This window comes from Prionailurus bengalensis, chromosome E4 (assembly GCF_016509475.1).
Source record: "Prionailurus bengalensis isolate Pbe53 chromosome E4, Fcat_Pben_1.1_paternal_pri, whole genome shotgun sequence".
NCBI lineage: Eukaryota > Metazoa > Chordata > Mammalia > Carnivora > Felidae > Prionailurus > Prionailurus bengalensis.
In genome coordinates, this window is record NC_057360.1 from 4,706,608 (window position 1) to 4,731,928 (window position 25,321).

At 48.4% G+C, this 25,321-nt stretch overlaps 2 protein-coding genes across 2 annotated transcripts in view; one reads left to right on the plus strand and one right to left on the minus strand.

Annotated features, from left to right (window-relative positions):
- Positions 1 to 25,321, minus strand: part of KIF26B (kinesin family member 26B) — a 472,500-nt gene that overhangs the window by 442,298 nt on the left and 4,881 nt on the right. The window lies entirely within an intron of this gene.
- On the plus strand, positions 20,243 to 20,880 carry LOC122476558 (60S ribosomal protein L21-like). The gene has a single exon (XM_043569396.1). It carries the CDS (start codon positions 20,300 to 20,302, stop codon positions 20,681 to 20,683), a length of 384 nt encoding a protein of 127 aa, XP_043425331.1. The 5' UTR covers positions 20,243 to 20,299; the 3' UTR covers positions 20,684 to 20,880.

Genomic DNA, 25,321 nt, shown 5'->3' on the forward strand with positions numbered 1-25,321 from the left:
TCCAGAAAAAAGACCCAGAAGACAGTCTTTTAGATGGAAAGATTACCAATCAAATGACTTGCTTCTGATACACCTGGCATGAAAGGCGGGAGGGTTCTGGACAAGGGGGTCCTAGAGATCTGAGCCCTTTGGGATGGGAGCCCTTCTTGGGTTGTTCCCTTCGACTGTCTCTCACGGTTTGCTAACACTCATGCAAACCCAGAGAGGCTGACCCCCTTCCTGGCCACAAAGAGCCAACTTTTGGAGCCTCCTGTGGAAGACAGAAGGTTTCCCTTTAATTTAGCGCCTCTTTCAGAAAGAAAACTCCCAGAGTAAGACAAATTTTAAATTACACTTTGCAGTGTGTTCATGAAAATGTATACAGGGTGCGCTTGGCCTAGGAAACATCACTGCCTTTTTAAATTTTTTTTGGAGCAAATGACATTAAAAAGAAAAGGACGACCATTGCCAACTTTCCCGAACCGGAACAGCATACGCAGAGAATTTTATACTCTATATTTTCCAGGATTTGAAAGCAAACAACCGCCAAGGCAAGAGAACCGTTCACATCTTTGTCCCGGTGGAATGCCCAAGATTTACCACAGTAACCCTCTTGCAGTGTATACTTCAGTGGCAATTCCCACTGTTGTTTTACCACACTCCCATCCACCTCTGGAACTTCTTTACCTTCCCAAACGGACACCCTGTACCACGAAACACGAGCTCCCCATTTCCTTCCACAAACACCCTGCCAATCACCATTCTACATTTTGTCTGACTCTTCCGGACTCATCACATAAGTGGAATCGCTTACAAGATCTGGCCTGTTTCGTGACTGGCTTATTTCACTTTGCAAAATGCCCTCAAAGTTCATCCATCGTGTAGCATTGCAGAGTTGTCTTCCTTTTTCAAGGCTGAATTTTATACATATTAAACACACACACACACACACGCACACACACACACTGCTATTGATCATGGGTGTGCAAATACATGTTCGAGTCCCTCCTTCCGATTCTCTTCAGTATACCCCCAGAAGAAGCACTGATGAATCATATGGAAATTCTATGCGTAATTTTTGAGGAACCGCCCTACCACCTTCCACACCAGCTGCACCATTTGACATTCCCACCGGCAATGCATGACTCCCAATTTTAAGCATTTTTGTAAGTGGGATTCTCCTGGGAGCGACTTTCTCAAAACTTGCCTTGTCAGTAGTTTGCAGAGCATGAAGGGAAATGTAAAATGCCTTCCCTAAAGCGAGCCATTAAATCAAACCCAAATATGACAATATGAAAATATAACCCTGGAGCAAATGGAGGCCATCAGAGAGAGAGGTGGGTTTTGCTTGTTCCTATAGGCCTCACTTCCCACCCACTCGCGCAGCTCACCAGCCACACCTATTTCCCACAGGGTCTTAAATCTGCCCCCTGTTTCCCATCTCAATCTTCAGGCAGATTCTCTTCACTCAATCTTGAATTTCTCCAAGATCAGAAAAGCAATCCTCAACCACAGTTTTCACTATCTCAGTCTTGGGCTCAAGAACATGAATTAATTCCACATCCTTTGCTGGCCTTTCAAGGCCCTTACCCAACTCACCCTCTCACGTGACTAATAAATGTTCCAGTAACTGTTTAACACTGTCTCGTAAGCCACAAAAACTGAGTTTTCCATCTCATCCCCTCCCACCGCGACTACCCGTTCCCACTCACAAAACTGAAACATCCAGAGCCTTCCCAATCCACATTCCCCTGGAGCACAAGTGGATGCACTGAGCATTCCATCAAGACAGAAACCCCGAATCATCCCTTTTATCGTTTCCTGGGCTGGTCAAAAGCAAGTGACCAGAGAAACACTCCACTTCATTAGCCAAACCACCGGTTTGCCGAAGGTCTTGCTATCTTTTATTTTGGACATGTAGATTGTTCGAAAACATCTGGAGCTCTTGTCCAATACTACCATACTTCCCCTGGTGGTGATGATGACAATAATATCACTTTAATTTCGTAGACACTTACAATATCGCATTTGATTCTTGTCTAAAAGGTAAGCAGGACAGGTGTTAAGACTCCCACTCTGTAGAAGACCAAACTGGAGGGAAGTTATTCAACGCACAGCTCTCAGAGCAGGAAGTGGGACTACAGTCCCCAGGTGTTCTGACTCCTGACCTTGGGACTTCCCCCTGCTTTTCACTGTTACTCTGCAAAAACAACTCCTGTCGACCCTAGTTATTGAAATTCACTTTTCCTCACAGACACTGTAAGGTTGCCTTGTCCCAGGGCATAACTTACTAAGATTATTCAGCTGGGTTTAGTTGCACCCAAACGAAGTGGAAAATGAAGACTCCAAGGAAGGTGCTGGTGGGTGACATTTAGCCTGAGGTTAAGGAAACGGTTCCGTTCTTTGCAGGGAAAGCTTTCACACGACTCTCAGGGGACACTGCCTGCATCTCCAGACCCCAACTGAGCTCGACTTTTCGGGGATTTTGTTGCTGTTGCTATTAATTAGAAAACCATGGGGGCGCCTGGATGGCTTAGCTGGTTGGGCGGCCGACTTCAGCTCAAGTCGTGATCACGCGGTCTGTGGGTTCGAGCCCTGCGTTGGGCTCAGTGCTGACAGCTCGGAGCTTGGAGCCTGCTTCCGATTCTGTGTCTCCCTCTCTCTCTGCCCCTCCCCTGCTTGCTGTCTCTTTCTCAAATAATAAACACTAAAAAAAGAAAAGAAAAGAAAAGAAAAGAAAAAAGAAAAGAAAAGAAAAGAAAAGAAAAGAAAAGAAAAGAAAAGAAAACTAGCACACATGTGGTCAGGGAGTGAAAACCAATTTGAGAAAATATAAACCTTAAAAATATGAATAAACTGGTGACAAAGGGGAATTCTTTTTTCTTTTCTTTTCTTTTTTTTTAATTTGAGAGCAAAAGAGAGAGAGTCCCAAGCAGACTCCACACTCAGCACAGAGCCCGATACAGGGCTTGATCCCATGACCCCAGGATCATGACCTGAGCAAAAATCAAGAGTGGCACGCTCAATCGAGTCACCCAGGCACCTTTGGTGGCAAGTGGAATTCTTGATGTTGGTCATTACAATATCAGATGACTGCCCACTCCTGTGACAAAGGCTTGCAATGTGCCTGCCACCCCTCAGGCTTCGCAAAGAGAAAAGACAGATGACGGTGTTCGCTGATGGAGAACAGAGCTGACTTTCAGAGTAACGAGATGACCTAAGAAAGGATGTTTACGTTGACTTGGTCCCAATACAATACGCATCTCTGGATATTGTCCAGACTCTCCTCTCTTTAGATTCTTCTTCAAGGCTGGAAACACATCTTATCGAGTATCTCTACTGCCTCAGCACACAGCGGGCTCTCAAAAATGTGGGTTGAACTGAATTTGAATCAGGTGATTAGCATAATCCCAGAGAAGCAATACAAAAAATTTGGCTCTGAAAATTATCTGCGGGTCTGAGTGTCTTGGATTCCAATCTAGAATCATATGGTTTCCCGTTGTACTGGGATGTAAACACCCACAGAAAGGTTTAAGTCGGTGCTTTGGACAGACTTGTGCCGTGCAAACAAGAGACGTGTCCAATAATACATCTCTATCGACTGCAGCAGTAATAAATGCGTGTCAGTTCTCTCGGGCTTAGGAGGAAGAAACCAAACAGCCACATTTGCTAACAACCATCTACTAGGTATTACGCACCCTCTGTCTACACCCTGGGAGACAGAAGGTACAGGTGCACTTGCATACTTAATGAGAGAATTCCTGAAAAGCTCACTTCAGTTGCACCAAGGGGAAGTTTCTCTCAAAAGGTAAACCATGGATATAGCATTTCGCGATGAGAACTGGTACTCCATATTTGGTTTGTTACACAAACTCCGAGTTTTAAATATTGGCTCTCTTCGTATTGTCATGCAGGAGAGATGGCCACGTTTGATCTTCAGTACTTTCCCCCAAGAGTTTAAACTCAAGTGGTGAATGGAAGAACATGAAACGGGGACCAGAGATTCCCCGGAGAGTATGCGCACGGGGTGCGTAATTGTGTGTGATGACAATCTGTGTTTAACACCGAGGTCAGCACCTAAGAACAACCCCTGCTCTCCATGATCGCTCAGTCTGCCAGGGGGGCTAAGCTGTTTCCGGCAATGTGCCCAAAGTTGTTTTCAGACCTGGCCTGGAGCTCAAGTTACAAAGTTAACGTTCATCTTGACAGGCTACCTCTCAATTTGCTTTTATGATTCACGCCTCAAGAGGAAACATCCAATGAGGTCAATGCATCTAGTGACTTCTATCCTATGCCACTGGCCTTGGTTTTTGGTACGACTAAGCATAGCAGCTCACCTCCCCCCACTTCCCCAAAAGTTAGAGCTGATCCTTGGGGGACTTGGGAAGAAAACCGAAGGTGTGCTTAAGAGAGCTCCTGGGTCGGGGGCGCCAGTCGGTTGCACGTCCAACTTCGACCCAGGCCACGAGCTCGCAGTTCATGATGAGTTCGAGCCCTGTGTCGGGCTCACTGCTGTCAGCACAGAGCCAGCTTCGAATCCTCTGTCGTCCCCCTCTCTCTGCCCTTCCACCGCTGGCACTCTCTCTCAAAAATAAATAAACAAGAAAGAGAGAAAGAGAGAGAGAGAGAAAGAGAGAAAGAGAGAGAGAGAAGAAAGAAAGAAAGAAAGAAAGAAAGAAAGAAAGAAAGAAAGAAAGAAAGAGGGAGGGAGGGAGGAAGGAAGGAAAGAAAGTAGGTCCTTCTGCAGGAGGGAAGGGCAGGATGTCAAAAAAAAAAAAAACAAAAAACACTGAAGGCGAGAATGGAGAGAGAGTTTTATCAACTAACTCCATGACAGCACGCCAGCAAAAGTCCTGATCACTGTCTGCCCTGTGACAGCTTGCCTGGCAGGCTGCCCAGGTGCCACAGCAACTTCATCGTGCCATGACACCAGGTCTCTCCCCGATGGCTCGTTTGCTTTGTCACCAGTGACACTGGTCAGGCGGTCAGGCTTTCCTCTGCTTAGCACCAAGGTCCTGGAGCCCGTCTCCTGCCTGCAAGTCGCCTGTGTGGCCCGTCTCCCAGCCGTCCAAAGATGCCTCAGAGATTCTGCCAGGATGTCCAACCCCGGCCAACTCGCACGTCACTCTCTGCAACCTTGACCCCACCCAGCATGTGATGGCCACCAGGTGTGCTGTGTTAAAAACTTAAAGAGCGTGAAAGAAAATCCACATCGATCTTGTTGAGACCTGAATGAGTCCGGGGACACTTTTTTCCTGCAGGAAAAGTGAAAGATCTTAACTCAAACTGGACCACAGACCTAAATTGAAGTTAAAACCATCAAACCCTTAAAAGAACGTATGAGAATGAATTTTCATGACCTCGGGTTAGGCGGTGAATTCTCAGATAAGACACCAAGCGCACAGCAAGAAAAGAAAAGTTGGTAAGTTGGGACTTCATCACAGATAAAACGTTTGTGCTTCAAATGACATCATCAAGAAAATGGAAAGATAACTCACAGACTGGGAGAAAACACGAGCCAATCACGTATCTGATAAGGGACTAATATCCAGAATATATAAAGTACTCTTACAACTCAGTAACAACAACAACAACAACAAAAAGCCCAATTAAAAAATGAACAAAGGGGCACCTGGGGGGCTCAGTCGGTTAAGCGTCCGACTTCGGCTCAGGTCGTGACCTCGCGGTTTGTGAGTTTGAACCCCACGTCGGGCTCCGTGCTGACAGCTCAGAGCCTGGAGCCTGCTTCGGATTCTGTGTCTCCCCCTCTCTCTGCCCCTCCCCTGCTCATGCTCTGTCTCCCTCTGTCTCTCAATAATAAATAAATGTTAAAAACAAATTTTTTTTTTAAAGTGAACAAAAGAGGCGCCTGATTGGCTCAGTCAGTTGAGCATCCAGATCTGGATTTCGGCTCAGGTCATGATCCCACGGTCGTGGGATCGAGCCCCATGCTGGGCTCCATGCTGAGTGCAGAGCCTGCTTGAGATTCTCTCCCTCCCTCTGCCCCTCTCCCCTGCTGTGCTCTCCCACTCTCTAAAATAAACTAAATAAATACATTTTTTTTAATTTTTAAAAAATAAGCAAAAGATTTGATTAGACATTTCTCTGAAGAAAACGTTGAGAATGGGGAATGAATATCTGAAAAGATGCCCGACCTTACGAGTCGTTAGTGAAACACAGATCAAAACCACAGTGTGGCACTTCACATCCTCTGGAGTCAAAAAGACGGGACCACAGCAACAACCCGTGAGGATGTGGAGAAAGGAAATCTGATCGGTTGCTGGCGGGAAGGTAAACGGGGCGGCCACACGGGAGAACAGCTTGGAAGTTTCTCAAAATGTTAAACGCTCGGGGCGCCTGGGTGGCACAGTCGGTTAAGCGTCCGACTTCAGCCAGGTCACGATCTCGCAGTCCGTGAGTTCGAGCCCCGCGTCAGGCTCTGGGCTGACGGCTCGGAGCCTGTAGCCTGTTTCCGATTCTGTGTCTCCCTCTCTCTCTGCCCCTCCCCCGTTCATGCTCTGTCTCTCTCTGTCCCAAAATAAGTAAAAAACGTTGAAAAAAAATTTTTTTTAAAAAATGCTAAACGCAGAGTTACCACGGACACTGGCAATTCCAGGCCTCAGTATCTGCCCACGAGAAATGAAAATATATGTCCACACAGAGACTGATGCCCAATGCTCATAACAGCATTTTTCACGATAGCGAGAAACTGGAAACCACACCCGTATCCAGCCACCGATGAGCACGCAATGGAATACCACCCTTCAATAAGGTGTTCTGACCCATCCTGCAATATGGCGAACCGTAAAAAGATTCTGCTGAGTAAAAGAAGCCAGTCACAAAATACCACGTACCGCATGAGTCTGTGTACGTGAAATGTCCAGAACAGGCAAATCTATAGAAAAAGAAAGTAAATCTGTGGTTTCCTGTGGCTCAGAAGATGGGCGGACGGGGGAGCAGGGGTGACAGAAATGTTCGAAAATTAGATGGGTCCGATGGCTGCAAAATTCTGGGAATAAACTAAAACCCACTGGATTGTACATTCAAAACAGGTGCGTTGGGGGGCACCCGGTGGCTCAGCCGGTTAAGCGTCTGAATCTCGATCTCAGCTCAGATCTTGATCTCAGGGTTGGGAATTGAAGCCCCACATCCTACTTAAAAAAAAAAAAATTTTTTTTAACTATTTACATGATGGCATGTAAATTGTATCTCAATGAGTCTACTAACAAAAGAACGATCCCACATTCCCATGCAGTGAGCTGGCCTCTGAGCTCATCGATGGCTGGCTTCCATGTGAGAAGACTCAGGCTCCATCTATCTCCTCCATGAGTTGGTAAAAGCTCTTGGGACCAACGTCTGGTTGGTTTTGAATCTGTAGCACGTAACGCAGAGAGTGGCACACATTTGGGGCTTAAGGGATGTCTGAGGCAGGAATACGTGAATGGGTGACTTAAAGAATCTTTCAGGTCTTTCTCCTTAGAACATTCCTCCGGAGTAGTGTTTCCAGCACTATGTTGGCTCAAAATAACTTAGCGCAGGGAAGGCCAAATGGAGAGCCGTCCAGCGGGTTCGGGGTTTCAGTTTGGGAAGATGAGACAGACCTGAGGGAGGATGGTTGCCCAGCACACGGATGTGCTTAACACTGTAGGCCTGTGCACTTGAATGTGGTGAAGACGGTCACCTTTAGGTCTGTTTTACCACAGTTAAAAAAGAAAAAGCTTTGGGGCGCCTGGGTGGTTCAGTCGGTTCAGTGTCTGACTCTTGATTTCGGCTCAGGTCAGGATCTCATGGTTCCTGAGTTCGAGCCCTGCACTGGGCTCTGGGCTGACAGCACAGAGCCTGCTTCAGATACTCTGTCCCCCCTCTCTCTCTGCTCTGCCCCCAGCTCGCACTCACTCTCTCAAAACTAAATATAACATTTAGAAACAAAGAAAGAAAAAGCTTAGAATACAGACCACCAGGGGTGCCTGGGTGGCTCAGTCAGTTGAGTGTCTGACTTCGGCTCAGGTCATAATCTCGAGGTTCGTGAGTTCAAGCCCCTTGTCGGGCTCTGTGCTGACAGCTCAGACCTGGTGCCTGCTTCGGATTCTGTGTCTCCCTCTCTCTGCCCCTCCCCTTCGTGCTCTCTTTCTCTGTCTCTCAAAAATAAATAAAAGTTAAAAAAATTTTTTTTTAATTTTAAAACACAGCCCCAAACCCAGGACAGCAACCCCAAGGTCACATTCAGTTATTTGGTTGTACTTGAAAGTTCCGAGCTCCTAATGCAATGTCTGGCACTTAGAAGGTGCTCTACATATTTCCTGAACATTCTAGAATCACTTGAAGCAGCAGCTCGAGTTGCAAAACTCGTGTAGTCTCTGCCCAGAGTCATCAGGGTGCCTGGCACCCTCACCTCGATGCCAAAGACACACACCCCGCCCCCGGCTGCCTCCCCAGCGGGTCCTCCACCTTCTCTCGCCACAAAAAGCTGCAATCCCCCCACACCACACCTTTCCTTTTCTCGGTCTGAGAACGCAGGACCTGAGGCCATTCAACTCGCCACAGGAAAACCCGGGGTTCTGGAGGTTCGGGAGCGCTTAGCCTCGCGTGAAGGGTCATTTCCCTAATCAGAAACAGGCCCAAACCGCCACCACCATTATCCATCACGAGGGGACAAGTAAAACCGAAACCAAGAGGCCACGAATCATAGAGAGTGAGGCAGTGACGGCTCCCAGGAGGCCACGCTCTCCGCCATTGTTCTCCTGGCTGCTGGTGAGCCAGGAGAACCCCCCTCTGAGGGTCCCCGAAGCCCTGTACTGAGCATGAAAGGTATGAACGAGATTCCCAGTCACCTCCCATCACTCTCCATTGGGAGTAGCTAATATGGCATATTACACAACAGGCATCGGGACCTTCAGCACTCTGCCCTCCTCGGCCAACACCACCGTCAAGGACGTGCAGCTTAATCAAGGGAATGAACAGGGGTGGGAGCAGATTACACCAGGCCCGGAGCGTTTGGCCCCTGAAATACGGCAAACATACAGGGCCATCGGGAAGAGGGGAACATTCCAGATGCCCAGCTGGGATGCAAAGAAAAAAAGGAAATAAAATCCCAGGCTAGACCTAAAGATCCACCTTTCTTGACCATCTCTGATCCCCTTCCATAGAATATGACCTTCTCCTTACTAGGAAATTCTGGTATGATCTTCACAGACCATAGATCTGCTTCTTCCTAAACAAATACTTTTTCCAAAAATAATTCCACTGTCTCACGGGGAATACACTTGCAGGTCAAATTTCACCACCTTCGATAAAGCAATGCTTCTATGCTTGTGGCTTCTACCCTTCTAACTCCAGATGGGAAGAGAAAACAACTAGAAATAGAACAAATGTGGGGTGCCCAGGGCGGGGGGGCTCAGTCGGTTGAGCGTCTGACTCTTGGTTTTGGCTCAGATCGTGATCTCAGGTTTCGTGAGTTCGGGCCCCAAGTCAGGCTCTGTGCTGGCAGCGTGGACCCTGCTTGGGATCCTCTCTCTCCCTCTCTCTCTCTGCCCCTCCCTTGATCGCATTCTTTCTCTCTCTCTCAAAATAAATAAATGAACAGTAAAAAAAGAAAAAAAAAAGAATAGAACAAAAGGAGGCTTTTAAGGAAACATTAATGCAATAACAGAGACCTTAGAACTCAGATCACGGCCTCCTTGCTATCTTTGGATCATGGCCGGACTCAGTGACTTTCTACATCTTGCCACAAAATTCTTCTAATTTTTTGTACCTTCTGGGTTTTTTTTTTCCCCCTCAAATCTCTACTGGACAGAATCTCAAAGGATCTCAGCCAATGGAAATGCCCTTGGCTGGTATTTACAGGGAGAACCAGGTGGAAGGCCGTCCGGCCTCCAACGTAACTTCCCTCTTCCCGGCTCCCTGTTCTGGGGCTGCGTGTTCAAGTGGCCGCCCCGCTGAGCCACCCGTCGCAACCATGCCCACGGCACAGGGGACCTGCCAGCCACCCAAAGGGAACGAGGCTCGACCCCGAGACCTGGAAAGGAAGTGTGTTTCAGTCTTCTAAGATTGTTTCAGACCCGCACTCCTTTTTGGTAGAGCTAAACGATGTAACTAAGAATTCACCCTTTCTCGAAACTGCAGCACGGACAGAAAAAAACTCCCGCGTCTGAACCCAGTCCTTTGTAATTCACACGTATTATCTACTCTATATGTTCACGGCTCATATGCAAACAGATTTTACACATACGCACCTCATACTCCACGACTACAGGATGGCATAGTTGATATTAACGCCCTCTACAAAGACGCTTCTAGAAACCGAAGCTCCGCTCTTATATTTTCCCACACCTACTTCTAGCTGCTATCTAGTGGGTGCGTGTCACCCTATCCGTCCTCCTTTCTCTGCCGAATCGCACTCAAGTCTGGAGGCCGACTGGCTCTAGGTTGTAATGGAATAGGTAGCCTTTCGCCTTCTGGGTCACAATACTGAGTCTGGGCCACATCAGCAGCATCTGAAAGCGGTTCCTGTGCCATCGATGGCCTTGCTGCCGACAAAAGCCACTGTTGTACCTTTTCACCCTGTGGGAAGTCTGAAGCAGGAAAGGCAGTAAGGAATGAGCAGGAAGCCACCGAAAGAAACTCCCAGTTAGCCACAGTCCATGAGAATGGTCTGAAGGAGGCTTTTGCAAGAGAAGCTTAACAGGTTTATAGTGTTTTTTTGTTTTTTTGTTTTTGAGAGAGAGAGAGACAGCACAAGTAGGGGAGGAGCAGAGGGGGTGGGGAGAGAGAGAGAGAGAGAGAGAGAGAGAGAGAGAGAGAGAGAATCCCAAGCAGGCTCCGAGCTGTCAGCACAGAGCCCGACACAGGGCTCGAACCCACAAACTGCGAGATCATGACGTGAGCCAAAGTCCGACGCTCAACGGACTGAGCCACCTGGGTGCCCCAGGAGCTTTACAGCGTGATATAGATGCTGCGGGGAAGTGTCAGACAGCTCTAAAAAAGGCGAGTATCTTGCTAACCCCCAAAGTCCCACAAACTCCGATCAGCACTGCGCCAGAAAAAGAGCAGGCAGGGAGGCTCTGGTGACATCAATCAGGGGCCCCGAGGCCTAGAACAGTGCCTGATACGAGCCACCTGCTGTACAAATATGGAAGCATATTGGCCCACCCAGTACAGTAGCCTGAAAAAGCAGCTACATAAAATCAGGTTGTATTAACCTATCTAATCTTTAAAGGTGCCCATTCGGTCTAACTCCCAAAAAGCAACACACGCAAAATGTGACGGCAGATCTGGAAAAGTTACGCAGCCATGGAACATACTGCGGTACATAGGTACCCAAGACCTAACGAGTTGGGTTGTTTTAGCTGACTGCAAACCGTGCGATATAATTACAGTAACATACGAATGACTATTACACGGGGGAGCACTGAACGTGCTGCCCTCAAAAAGAGTTCTTTGCCCGCCGTCATGCGTTTACTCAGTGATGATGACGATGGCCTGTGTAAAACTTTCTGGTGTAGGCACACAGAGATCCGCCGATTGGACCGGTTCCTAGGGAGCAGAGGAACGTGACCCCGGCCCGGGACGCGCACCGTCCCACAGCAGACGGGAGAGAGGAGCTGGCGGGCTCCCGGCTGCCCGTGGCCGGTCTTCTTCTAAGAGAAGAGAGGAAAGGGGGGGGCCAAGACCTTGCCTCCTTCAGCCTTCGCCCACGAGTTCCTACTCATCCAGGCGAGCGTCACCTCTCCTGGAAACCATTCCATCCCACTCCACAGCCAGCCATGTCATCTCCGGCAGGGATGCCGTGGAAGAGATATGGCAGCAGTCAGCGCAGCGACCCCCCATCCCCGGGCTGTGAGGCTCAAAGGCAGGGCTCTGTCTTCACCACCTTCCTGTCCCGGCACCAAATCCGGGGACCACACACCTATACAGTGACGGCCAAAGAAATGTTGGCCAGACCAGACAGATGAACGGAGAGATGGACAGACGTGGCTAACGACAGAATGGAAAATAAACACCCTGGATGTTTTAACTGTGTGCAATGAACCCTGGGGTCAGGAGGGCCCCCCCCCCCATCTAGAGACATAAGTTTTACTTGTCTCTTCTAGAAAATGACAGTTTAAGGTGCCTGGGTAGCTCAGTCGGTTAAGCGTCCGACTTGGCCTCAGGTCATGATCTCACAGTTCGTGGGTTCGGGCCCCACGTCGGGCTCTGCGCCGACAGCTCGGAGCCTGGAGCCTGCTTCGGATTCTGGGTCTCCCTCTCTCTCTGCCCCTTCCCTGCTCATGCTCTGTCTCTCTTGTCTCAAAAACTAAATTTAAAAATTTTTTTCTAAAAATTAGAAAATGGCAGTTTGGATGCTAATATTTAATGAACACCTACCATGTGCCAGACAGAACATGCCTGTGAAGCAGTTATTCCTGTTCACGCCAGGAAACTGAGGCGGAAAGCAGGAACGTGCCTCTCCAAGTCCACTGAGCGGGCGAACGACACGGCAAAGATTCAAAGCCCCGGGGTCTGGCTGCAGGAACCAGGCTTTTCCAAACAAAAGCCACCCGACGCCACATCACCTCTAAGGCTCCTTCTGTGCTACTGTTCTATGATTACAAAATGCTAATGACTCCAAAAGATATTCCGAGGTCTCCAGGAGTAGAGGTGACATATAGCATTAAAAATTAACGGCGTTCATTTAATCTGACATAGTATATTGAACGTCGCCGTGCGTGAGGGTGACAAAGAAGCTCTGGAAAAGTTCATGATCCTTCTAAAATGGCCTAACATGGAGTGGTGGACACTACTGTTTGTGTTCAGAACCAGCATGACCCCATTCGTGCCTTTGGAAAAAACCATCTCACTTCTCTGCGACTATGCCCCGAAGGACCTGAAACCAGCCTATGGCATTTCTCCCCTCTGAACTGTGGCTGTTCCAAGCCTTGAAGGGAAAGGGCTTCTCCAGCCTGGACGTGACTGTGTGTCACCATCTCACCAAATACCGGTGGCCGCACAGCCTCAACTGTGCGGATCCACGATCAGATGAAGGGAGAAATGAAACCCGGGGGGCCGGTGTCTGGGGACATGGGCCTCTCAGCTCAGTTCTGTCCAGTGAAGGTGAGTTTCCTCCCTGGAAAACTGGGACCACCCTAAGCATCCAGGGAGCATTCCCACGTTCCATTATTCTGCAAGACCAGAAGCGAATACAACCAGGGGACATCGAGCCAGAACGAGGGCATCTCAACCCGCAAGAAACTCAAGGACCTCTAAACCAACCAATCCATAAACACCCAGGCCAGGACCCACGCGGGTGAATGAGCCGCTCTCACATTTCATCCTGTGGACTGCCACCCTCTAGAACAGGAGGCCACGTCAGTGGGAAGGCATCACGGCCCTCCTCGCCGCACCCCGCCAGCATCCCCCTCCTCTGTCGGCCTCCTCCCTCGTCCCCCGTGACGTCACCGTAACACAGAAGTGGAAAGGAGATTTTTTTTTCCCCCAAAAGTCCAGAAGTCCTCAGAGAATTCACATATTCAAAAAAGAAAAAGAAAGAAAGAAAAAGACTGCCTACTGGGTGCACAGGTACCAAACCTCAGATGACTCTGCTCCAGGGCTCAGAGTCCGGGAGATCCACACGGTCAAAACCGCCGCGTACGTAAATCCTATTCGAGCCTGAGGGAGCGTCAGGAGCCCGAGGTTTTTCTGGGTGACCCTCGGCAGCCCCCTAAACCTCTCCATCACTCTGTTATCTCCTCCCGCCCACCGAAAAGGGCCATTACAGAGAATCACTAGTAACAAGGAACACTCCATAGAAAAGTAAATTAGCACCAACTACGGCCGCAAAAAAGCCCACAGCCAGCAACTCCCTTCCCCGAGTGGGAAGCAGAGAGCTTGACTGGGCATATCAAAACCAGGTCTTTGCATTGCATTTACCACCCCGGCTGCAAAAACGCTCGTAAAGCCATCATTAGTGGGCTCGCAGCTGTCAGCCCTGCCTGCGCCCGCCGGCTGCCGCGACGGTCTGCCATCCTTCCCTGCTCGATGCCCTTTTAATCGCACAGACCGCTTTATTAGCTGCCTTGACCTCCCATAAAAGCTTGGGCCTGACAACGTCTGACACCTGACACAGGATGTCCACCGCGTTACCAGCCCGGATGCTCCCTTCGCGGCCCCCGCGCAGTGCGCACACGCACAGCCCGGGAGGGTAGAAACGCTTCTGGGGAATTTCACAGATAGGAACCCGGGCAAGTTTCGGGGGACAAGAACCGGAGGCAAAACCAAGGCTGCGGTATCGGGGAGCACGATCCACATGCACACGCGCACCCGCGCCCAGTGTAAGAACGAGAAGGGACAAGGGGTGCTCTGTGCCTGCTCTGTGCCTGCTCTGTCCCTGCTCTCCACTGTCCCTGCACCGAAGTTCTTAGCGCAGCTCAAGTCCACGCGAAGCTGGGCTCCTAACAGCCATGCTCCCTGAGCTGCCTTCAGACTACGATGCAAAGTGATTCTAGTCCAAACAGGAGTTCGGGGAACGGTTCACGGCAAGCAGACGCTTTAAGGACAAGCTGGGTGAGTGGTTCAGGAAGGAAAACGAAATGGATCAAAAATGAACGGATCTTGTGGACTCGGCCCGCGGCGAGCCGCTGCCTCCCGCAGAGACCACGCTTCCACACTGCAGGTCTATCACACCTGAGTCACGCGCACGGCATGGGGGGGGGGGGGGGTCGTGAATACTGGTCTCAACAAATATGGCCCCGGCTAGGTGCTCGTAAGAGCAAAGGGAAGAAGGAGAAATCAAAGAGGGCGAAAAGGTTTCAGAAAAAAAAAAATCTAGAGGTAGAATTTTTTTCAAGAGGGACAAATAAAAATGTCTGGAGTTCGGATGTCCCTATACTGCCACCCATGATGAACTCCCCGCAAATTATTTCTAAACCCTGGGGCGCCTGGGTGGCTCAGCGGGTTGAGTGTCTGACTCTTGGTTTCCGCTCAGGTCATGAGCTCACGGTGCGTGGGTTCGAGCCCCGCGTCGGGCTCTGCGCTGACAGTGCAAAGCCTGCTTGGGATTCTCTTTCTCTCTCTCTGCTCCTCCCTTGCACTCTCTCCCTCTCTAAATAAATTAATTAATTTTTAAAAATTTATTTCTAAATCCTAATCAGGACGGCAGATTTTTTTCCTGTAAAACTACAAGCAAAAAACAAAACAAAACAAAACAAAACAAAACAAAAAAACCAACAAACAACTATAAGCAGTCTTTATACCTAAGGCGATATTTTTTCTCAAACGTTCCTGACCAAAGTGCTCTTATAAAACCTATTGTCCTTCTGTCTGCCCAAGTTTATTTCTGCATACAAACACAGAAGACAATAAAGTAAACAGCGTTTTTAAGAAACAGGAAGAGTCTTGTCCGTCGGCTGATGACCCGAACTCCAGACATAGACACGTCGGGGATGGGCGGCGCTGAGCACCTCTGTTTGGATGGGCGAACGAGGAGGACAGGCCTGGCCGGCCGAGGGTGGGAGGCCCACAAATGGGGCCGCCCATGGAACAGCTCCAGGCTCCTGGTTCAGCCAGAAATCCATCCAGAGCCTTGTCAAGCTTATCCATCTGGACTCTGGGAGCAAGGACCGGGCTCCATAGTGTCCGGGCTCCTCTCCGGCTTCACAGGGACCCGCAGAGGCCACCGACTCCGGCCCTCTTGGTTTACAAATGAAGCACCGGCTGGCTGGCCGGCTGGCCCAAGCTCACCGTGCTAATGAGTGCTGGAGACAAGACTGCATCTCTGTCCCCTTGTCTAAGGACGGTCCTCTCTCCTCTAAACATCTGGGATTGGAGACACCTGGGTGGCGCAGTCGGTTAAGCGTCCGACTCCGGCTCAGGTCACGATCTCACGGTTTGTGAGTTCGAGCCCCGAGATGGGCTCTGTGCTGACAGCTCGGAGCCTGGATCCTGCTTCGGATTCTGTGTCTCCTTCCCTCTCTGCTGCTCCCCTGCTTGTGCTCTATCAAAAATAAATAAATGTATGGGGCGCCTGGGTGGCGCAGTCGGTTAAGCGTCCGACTTCAGCCAGGTCACGATCTCGCGGTCCGTGAGTTCGAGCCCCGCGTCGGGCTCTGGGCTGACGGCTCGGAGCCTGGAGCCTGTTTCCAATTCTGTGTCTCCCTCTCTCTCTGCCCCTCCCCCGTTCATGCTCTGTCTCTCTCTGTCCCAAAAATAAACAAACGTTGAAAAATAAATAAATAAATAAATAAATGTATAAAAAAAATTTTTTTTAATAAAAAAAAAAACCCGTCTGGGACTACAGTCAACCTGAGATGCTTGCCAATCACCAGCCCTTTATTTTGCTGCTTCTCTCGCCCCCACTCTTGTCCTTCCTCCTCCTCGTCCCCTTATCTTATTCCTCCCCTTTCCGTCCCTCTCCCGTCCACCCCTTGGCCCCATCGCCATGCTGCCTGGCTTGGCAGAGATGTGACGCACCCGCTCACAGCCGGGGCAGCAGGGAGGGCACCCCAGGTCACTGTCAGCTGCCACGCTCAGGACCAGGACGTCCCTCTCTGGAAAGACACACAACTGAGCCAGGAGGCCGATTATTTTTCTTAGACAATGGTGGTTGCTAGCTGTTTGCCTGAATTCAGCTGTTTAATTTCTGTGGAGCCGCTGGGTTAGAGAGCTCAACCGTTGAGGGTTGTTGTTATTGGTGTCTTACTCAGTTAATAAGTAAGTCTCCTGTGGCTGCGTGAAACCACCATTTAGGTGGAGCAGGGCGTAGGGAAACAGTGAATTCCAACCCCAAGGAAAGCAACCGCTATAAATAAGACGGTAGTGTTTCCCCGGGAAGTGTAGCCGCTTATCACTGCTAATTAAAAAAAAATGGAATCATACCCGAGGAAAACCTCAGCTCTTTAAGTTCCTATGTTAACTTCGGGGGGGGGGGGGGGAGGTCCTGAATTAGCAATTATAAGTCTCAGACATCACTCAGATGAGATAAAGAAGTAATGAAAGTCCACATTTTGTCACTTCTGTGGTGGCAGAGTAGATTTTTAACTTATTATTTGCAGCTCACGGTTTAAAAATAAAGACATTTTGTGCATAAGGACTGTCAAAGGTTTTTAAACCATGCTGTGGGTAGAGAGCTAAGCCTTTTTCCAAAAACTTTGTGTGGCTGGCAAAATATTGAACTTAAACTCCATTAAGCAGAAACCACGAACCGAAATAGCCCCTCAGAGGTACAACGTGGTCTATTACACTTAAGACATGCTTAGATATGGTTCTGCTTATCAAAAGAATTCGCTCTACCCCAGAGTCTTCTGATACGTTAGCCCACGTAGCAGCACAGGCATATCGACCCTTCCTGGGTAAGAGTTTACAAGAACCCTCTGCCAGCTGAGATGTGTGCAGGAAATACCGCTGGGTGGGGGAGGGTGTCTCTATTTCCAGACTTCTCCGCGAGGTCTGGTCGGAATCGATGCGATAGGATCAGCAAAGCATAAGTGCAAAGAAAACTGTCTGAGAAAGATAAAGCTGGATGGGAAGGCAGATAAGCCCAAATTCCTGGTGCTGCCCAGATCCGGGGTGGGGGGTGAGGGGGGAGCCGGGCTCTCCTTCGTTCCTGGGCAGCAGTGCTAACTACTAGGTTTTCCATGCTCCCTTGGGGGGGGGGGGGGCCCGGGCCTCCTGAGGGGCGGGGCTTAAGGCAGGGATTTCCATCTGTGACAAGGAATCTCCACCCCTATTCAGGCCATCTCAACTAAAAGCAGTGGCGATTTTGGTCAACCGAGCACCCCCAAATTTTCTGTGGAGTCACCCAGAGGGGAATGCATTAAGTGCTTTGTTCACGTGGAGGTGAGGAAACGGAAAAGGAGAGGAGCTGAATGGTTCCACTTTCTCTGACCGCTGCTTTCTCGTTTTTGCTGTCAGACACTGGCAAAATGAAGAAAGAGAGAGGGAGGAAGGGAGGGAGGGAGGGAGGGAGGGAGGGAGGGAGGAAGGAAGGAAGGAAGGAAGGAAGGAAGGAAGGAAGAGAGGGAGGGAAGAGAGAGAGGGGGGCCTTGCATAAAATTCACCTTCCTGGACAACGTCATTGGAATGAAAACAAAGCGATGGTTGAATATTACCTCGCACATTTCACTGGCCCTCACAACGACCCTGGTGGGGGTCCTATCGTTGCTGCCATTGCATGGACGAAGAACAACCAAGCTCAGAAAGGCTGTGCTCAAGGTCACACAGTGATGTAATCTGATTTTCCACCCAAGTTTGCTGACCCCAGATCTTCGCTTTTAACGTTAGTTTCGTAAGCGCCTCAAAAATGGATCTCTCTTAACCTCTTAGTGTTGGCAACAACTCAAATGCTACCTCAACTGCCCTCACCCCTCCATCCACTCCCGGACACAACGTCATTGCCTGCCTCTCTCCAGGCACCAGAAACTCTTCTAACAAAGATTCCCAGCCGCCTCCGAGTTGCTAAATCAAGGGAAACCTCAGTCCTTACCTCCTCGATCTCTGCAAGGCATCTGGCCTTTACCACCCCTACCCCTACCTCCTCTCTGTTTCCAGGAATCCACTGTCTCCTATTTTCCTCCCCTTCTTCTGGCCTCTCCTTGATCTCTCTTCCCAGCTCCTCAGGCTGTCTGTGCCGTCAATGTCCGTGGGTCCCACAGCTCTGTGTTCTAACATCCTCCAGGGAGAGCTCACCCTCTGGGGATCCCACCACCCTCCCCGAGCCAACGTCTCCCAGACTCACGTCTCTAGCTCTGAAGGCTCCTGGGACCCATGGGAGCATCCCGCTTCAAGCTCCACAGAGCCCAAAGCAGTTTTGTTATCCACAACCTTTCTCAAAAATCAGACCCACAATAACAAAAGCCCTATCCCCACCTATACTCTCTGTCTCTCACTCTCTCTCAAAAGTAAATAATTTTTTTTTAATTTTTGATTAAAAAAAATAGATTGAAGGAGAAAAATCGTATGATCAACCTCCCTAAAGCCTGAAAACACATTTGGCAAAACATAGGGCCCATTCCTAAATCAAATGAGAATTGGGTACTTCCTTAGTTTGTAAAACCATACGTACACCTTAGTTCAAAAGCCAACATCTCTCTCTCTCTCTCTCTCAAGATAAATAAATAAATAAATAAATATTCTTAAAAAGGGGGGAAGGTGCCTGGGTAGCTCAGTCGGTTAAGCGTCTGACTCTTGTGTTGGGTTCTGCGAAGACAGGTTGGAGCCCGCCTGGATTCTCTGTCTCCCTCTCTCTCTGTCCCTCCCTCACTCATTCTTTCTCTCTCTCTCTCTCTCTCTGTCCCCAAATAAATAAACATTAAAAAATTAAATTTTTCAGTTTAAAAAACTAAAATAAAACAAAAGCCAGTATCTTAATGGGAAAAGCCATACACATTCCCATCGTATCTGCTACCACTGAATACTGTACTGGGGGCGTGAATCAATGTAACAAAGAACAGACAACCATTAAAGGGATACAAACAGCAAAGGAAAAGACTAACGATATCTCTACTTTTCTAAGATAAGTGCTTTCAAAAACCCAAGAATACCAGTTTTAAAAACTGAGAAACACATCTAAAGAGTTTAATAAAGCAACAGGATGTAAAGTTAACATATAAATCAATATCCTGCTTATATGTAAACAAGCCTCAATTAGAAGAGAAGATGTTCATTTGTGACAGCAATAAAAGATATAATATCTAAGGGCAAATTTAACAAGAAATGCACAAAGTCTACAGGAGAAAAAAAAAAAACCTTTAAAAACTGCTGAAAAGTGGGGCACCGGAGTGGCTCAGTAGATTGTGCGCCTAACTCTTGATTTCAGCTCAGGTCATGAGCCCAGGGTCACGGGATTGAGCCCCGCGCGGGGCTCTGCAATGGGCACGGAACCTGCTTAAGTTTTCTCCCTCTCCCTCTGCCCCGCCCCCCTCTTAATTCATTAATTGACTGACTAATTAAATTGCTGAGGGGCGCCTGGGTGGCGCAGTCGGTTAAGCGTCCGACTTCAGCCAGGTCACGATCTTGCGGTCCGTGAGTTCGAGCCCCGCGTCGGGCTCTGGGCTGATGGCTCAGAGCCTGGAGCCTGTTTCCGATTCTGTGTCTCCCTCTCTCTCTGCCCCTCCCCCGTCCATGCTCTGTCTCTCTCTGTCCCCAAAATAAATAAAAAACGTTGAAAAAAAAATAAAAAAAAAATAAATTGCTGAAAAGCAGACTTGTTCAAATGGAATGACACTTCCTGTTCTTGGGAAAGATTCAACATCATAAAGGTACCAAATACTGCCTTTCGGCCAGAACTGCCATCTTCCAGTAATTTGCCAAAACGACCAACACAAAGGGAAAGAGGAGAGGTGCCCGCTAGATGTTCTCTAGGCCTTTTAGAAAACATGGAGTTGTTCCTTTGGCAACATACATGCGAATCTACAAGAAAGGCGATATTGTGGACATCAAGGGAATGGGCACTGTTGAAAAAGGAATGCCCCACAAATGTCACCAAGGCAAAACTGGGAGAGTCTACGACGTCACCCGGCATGCTGTTGTCACTGTTGGAAACAAACAAGTGAAGGGCAAGATTCTCGCTAAGAGAATTAGTGTACGTGTTGAGCACATTAAGCACTCAAGGGGCCGAGATAGGTTCCTGAAGCGTGTGAAGGAAAATGGTCAGAGACAGAAGGAAGCCAAGGAGAAAGGTACTTGGGTTCAGCTGAAGGGCCACCCTGCCCCACCCAGAGAGCACACTTTGTGAGAACCACCGGGAAGGAGCCTGAGCTGTTGGAACCCATTCCCTATGGATTCATGGCATAAGTGTAAAAAAAAAAAAAAAAAAAAAAAAAAAGACTCCAAGACTGTAAAAAAAAAAAAAAGATACCAAATACCCCCCAGGTTAACATATAAACTTAGCATGGTCCCAATTAAAATAAATATTTTTTTGGAGTTAGGCAAGCTGATTTTAAAGTTCATATGGTGGCGGGGGGGACCTGGGTGGTTCAGTTGGTTAAACGTCTAACTTCAGCTCAGGTCATTAAGCTCACGGTTCGTGAGTTCGAGCCCCGCGTCAGGCTCTGTCCTCACAGCTCAGAGCCCGGAGCCTGCTTCGGATTCTGTGTGTGTGTGTCTCTCTCTCTGCCCCTCCCCAGCTTGTGCACGCCTGCTCGCTCTCTCTCTCTCTCCCCCTCTCTCTCAAAAACAAATAAACAGGAGCGCCTGGGTGGCGCAGTCGGTTAAGCGTCCGACTTCAGCCAGGTCACGATCTCGCGGTCCGTGAGTTCGAGCCCCGCGTCAGGCTCTGGGCTGATGGCTCAGAGCCTGGAGCCTGTTTCCAATTCTGTGTCTCCCTCTCTCTCTGCCCCTCCCCCGTTCATGCCCTGTCTCTCTCTGTCCCAAAAATAAATAAACATTGAAAAAAAAAAAATTTAAAAACAAATAAACATTTTTTAAAAATTAAAAAAATAAAGTGCATACAGGAAAACATGAGGAGTAACCAGGAAACTCCCAGAAAGGAAAGGCACTGTTTGGGAGAGGGAGGGCGAGCCCTACCAAATATTAAAACTTACTACAAAGATTCTATATTTAAAAGAGTGCGGAACTGGCACACGAAGAACCAGATAAACAGAACATGGCAGAAGGTCCATAAACAGACCAAGTGCAACTGAAAATTTGTTTTATGACAATGACGGTGTCTCAGATCAGTGGGTGGAAGATGGATGTTTTAATAAAGGGTCTGCTGACACCTGGATAGACATTTAGAAAAAGATAAAATTGATCTATACCTTCCATTATACACCAAAGTAACCTCCCAGTGGATCTGATATCTAAATTTTAAAAAGGAAAGCATACAAACACTCAACAAAAACAAAGGCGGATTCCTCTGAAAGCTGGACGTGCTGGACAGACAGACAGCCTTTGTAACCATGAACTTGACATCCAACTTTCTCAGATGGGTCCCGGAGCATCCCACAGGCGGTGGGTAAGCAGAATGACGGATACAGACTGATTTACTATTTTGATCAACATTTTTTAAGTAACTTAGGGATACGGGTTTATTCCAGGTCCTCGGGCACCTTCGTAAATGCACTTTAAGAGATCTCTGACTGGTCTAAGTATGAAAGGTCAGTGGGAACCCATCTGAACAGGGCTGCTTTGCCATAGGAAGACGATACAGGAGGCTTAAAAAACAAAAAAAAAAAAAAGGGAGGGGGGTGGTGGTTAAAGAAAAGATGCTATGGTCAGCCTGTGACTCAAGACAGCCAAAGGGAAAGCGGTTTGTATCCCTGAAAAGAGACCGTGAACCCTGACAGACGCCAGCCAACTTGCAATCTTTGCCGGGACGGAACAGAGTTGAACTCTGGCAGCCTTACTGAGGTGGTGCGGAGACGTCCCCCTGAAGAGCTCTTCCTCCCAGAAGGTCAGTGCAGGGCCCTCCAACCGGGTGTTCTCAGAAGGGACAGGCAACAGTCTCAACTGAACGGTTATGAATATGAGGAAGTCCTTTGTCCCCCTGCGGTACACTCCAGCCAAGAAAATTACGCAGCTCCGAATCCCCACAGCCCCACGTATTTTTCCCACCACCCGCTGCCCCCAGAGCCTAAAAGCGATGTTACCATCTGGGAGCCCGGGAAAAATAATCACAATAATAAATAACTAATGAAAATAATCCCCAGGCGGGGGGAGGGGGGGTGTCTCCCACTCGGGCAGTTGAACCAACAAAAACCCAAGGGATTTGGTGGGGCGGGGCGGGGGGGGGGGAGCTTCCTTGGATTTCTCCATTCCTGGCATCTTTACTCATGCTTCGGTTTGTGATCTGAACCACGTGGATCACTTGGACTTCCAGGGTAAGGAAATCGGGTTCATCTTTGTTTTGCTATAGATTTGGTAGATGGATGTGGGGGAGGGGTATATCGGGGTAGAGCACCCAGCACACCCCAAGGACAGTAAGCATCACCGTTAGTATCAGCCAATGAATGACACAATCTGTGATATGCCAGAGAGCAACTGATGTTGCCTCAAGTTTATTGACTTGATCCTTCCAAATGCTGACAAATTACTAGCCTCAGCCATTTAAAAATCACATTTCTAATGCAATAATCCTACGTGCAGTGAGTGTGGAAGAAATTACTACAGCCCAGGGGTTTTTACAAAGTGAATTAAGTCACTATAAAAACTGACCGTGTTGGTTCACAATTAAAAGGCTGGCAGAATGAAATGCCATTATTCCATAGCTTGCTAAGCCTTAAGGAAGAGATCACCGTTCACGTGTCTCTACTGGGAATGTTTTCAGAATCCCTAAAATGTCTCAGACACGTTTTAATGATAAATGCTACAGGACTTTTTCCTCAGTGATGTTACCTATTAGCTGATCTCGTATCTAAAATATTTCTCAGATGGAAAAGACTCCAATAACATTTTCTGAAAAGAGCCACGTGTTCTTCAAAGATTTCAGATACACAGCTCTCAGAATTCATACGTGTTTAAAATGTAATACGTTCCGTATCTATTTATAAAGAATCATACCACGGCTTCTGGAGGAACTTTTAAATAGTTTTTTCGTACCCGTTTTGGAGCTAGGAAAACACACACACACACACACACACACACACACATATTCCCCAAGTCTAGACTTCCTTGGGCTCTGGCTATTTAGAGTCTACGTTTGGTGTTTTTAAACCCCTATGACACATTCCTTTCTTTCATCTCTGTGATTCCTGGCCACCCTTCTCAGTGTGTCTGGCTAATCTTCCTGATATTTCTGGGGCCTAAATGGACCCAGAATACTTGGCTGAGAAAAAAAAAAAAATCAGATAGGAATGTGATTCTGGACCTTTTTTTTTACATAAAAGATTTCCTTGTATTGATATGGAAATGAACAGATGTCTGATACCCTTTTGCCAACCTGGAACATTTCTGCTTACTCCAGGGAATTCTTTGGGGCTGATGTTTCTTAGGGTTTCCACTGTCAATTCAAAAGTTCTGTCTCCGTTATCAGAACGATCTCGGATAGCCCCAAAATGGGAGATTCATTCCTTGGCCCCTATTTCTGCTTGGTGCCTCGGCTGTGTGTAAAACAGGAAAGACAGTAGATACGAAATGGCTTTATATTTGCTCACTGGAACACTACGACGCGCAAAAGGACTGTTTTTACTGACAATCCCAACAAATCTGTAGCTTTGCACATCTACGCTCTGTTTTATCGGACCACTTCTGCTTCCCAGCCCTGGAAAAGACATGATATAAACCCAGGAAGTACTTTTTTTTTTTTTTTTTTTTTTTACTGACTGAAGTAATAAAAGTCAATCCAAATGTTTTACGGTCTGTCACCGGGCACAAATCTTTGCTCAGCCAGGTAAGTTGTTATTTGAAAGGACAAACCCAGAGCGTCGCGAACGGTGGCTGGAGCTCCCGGTTGCCGTTTCTACACGCCAGAGTCCCCTTCAGTCCTACACCGGCCTCTACTCTGTCTCTTTCCAGAAACCTCAAACTCGGTGCATGGAAAACCAAACCCGTTATCACCGCTCTCTTTGAGCTCCACCCGAATCGGCCCCTCCTCCTGTTCCTGCCTCGGTGAACACCAACCCCACCCACCCAGTTACCTGAGCTAGAAATCTCCAGATCGCGGTACCTGGTGCCACGGAGCCTTGTTCCCCTGTGGCCACGTGACTCCTAAGAATACTCAGAATACGGTGGTCACTCCTCAGGCCACCAGAGCCACTGTCGAACTCGTGGGGCCAGCCAGACACCCCTGTTGGGCTCACCGGCACCTTACCTCCCCTCCTTAACCAACTGTCCTGGGCACAAAACTGGGGGGATTCAGTAGGGCTTGCTACCTACCAGTGGGCACAGGGTGAGAACCCACCCAGCTGGAGGATATTTAGAGAATGTACTCACGAAACCAGCAAACGAAAGTGGAAAATGTTTCGTGCGAAAATCCCTAAATATGTCAACCCTGAATCTAACGGTATCTTGGCTGAGTGACAATCATCAACCCTCACGTCTTTCTCCAAGGAAAGTTTAAAATACGGACAAAAATGGGGGCGCCTAGGTGGCTCAGTCGGTTGAGCGTCCGACTTCGGCTCAGGTCATGATCTCACGGTTTGTGAGTTCGAGGCCCGCATCATCGGGTTCTGTGCCGATGGCCCGGAGCCTGGAGCCTGCTTCGGATTCTGTGTCTCCCCCTCTCACTTGCCCTCCCATGCCAATGCTCTGTCTCTCTCGGTCTCTCAACAATAAACAAACATATAAAAACATTTTTTTAATAAAATAAAACACAGACACCAACGGATTTACTCGATGTCACGAGATGAATCAGTGGTGGAGAAAGAACTAAATCCAAATCCGTCCTAAAACAGTAAGATTCCTGAATGTGCTCTTCTCCCTCTGATTTTTAAAC

What these genes read in the sequence shown, in the direction of transcription:
- LOC122476558 (XM_043569396.1), top strand. Translation starts at nt 20,300, where the DNA reads ATGTTCTCTAGGCCTTTTAGAAAACATGGAGTTGTTCCTTTGGCAACA.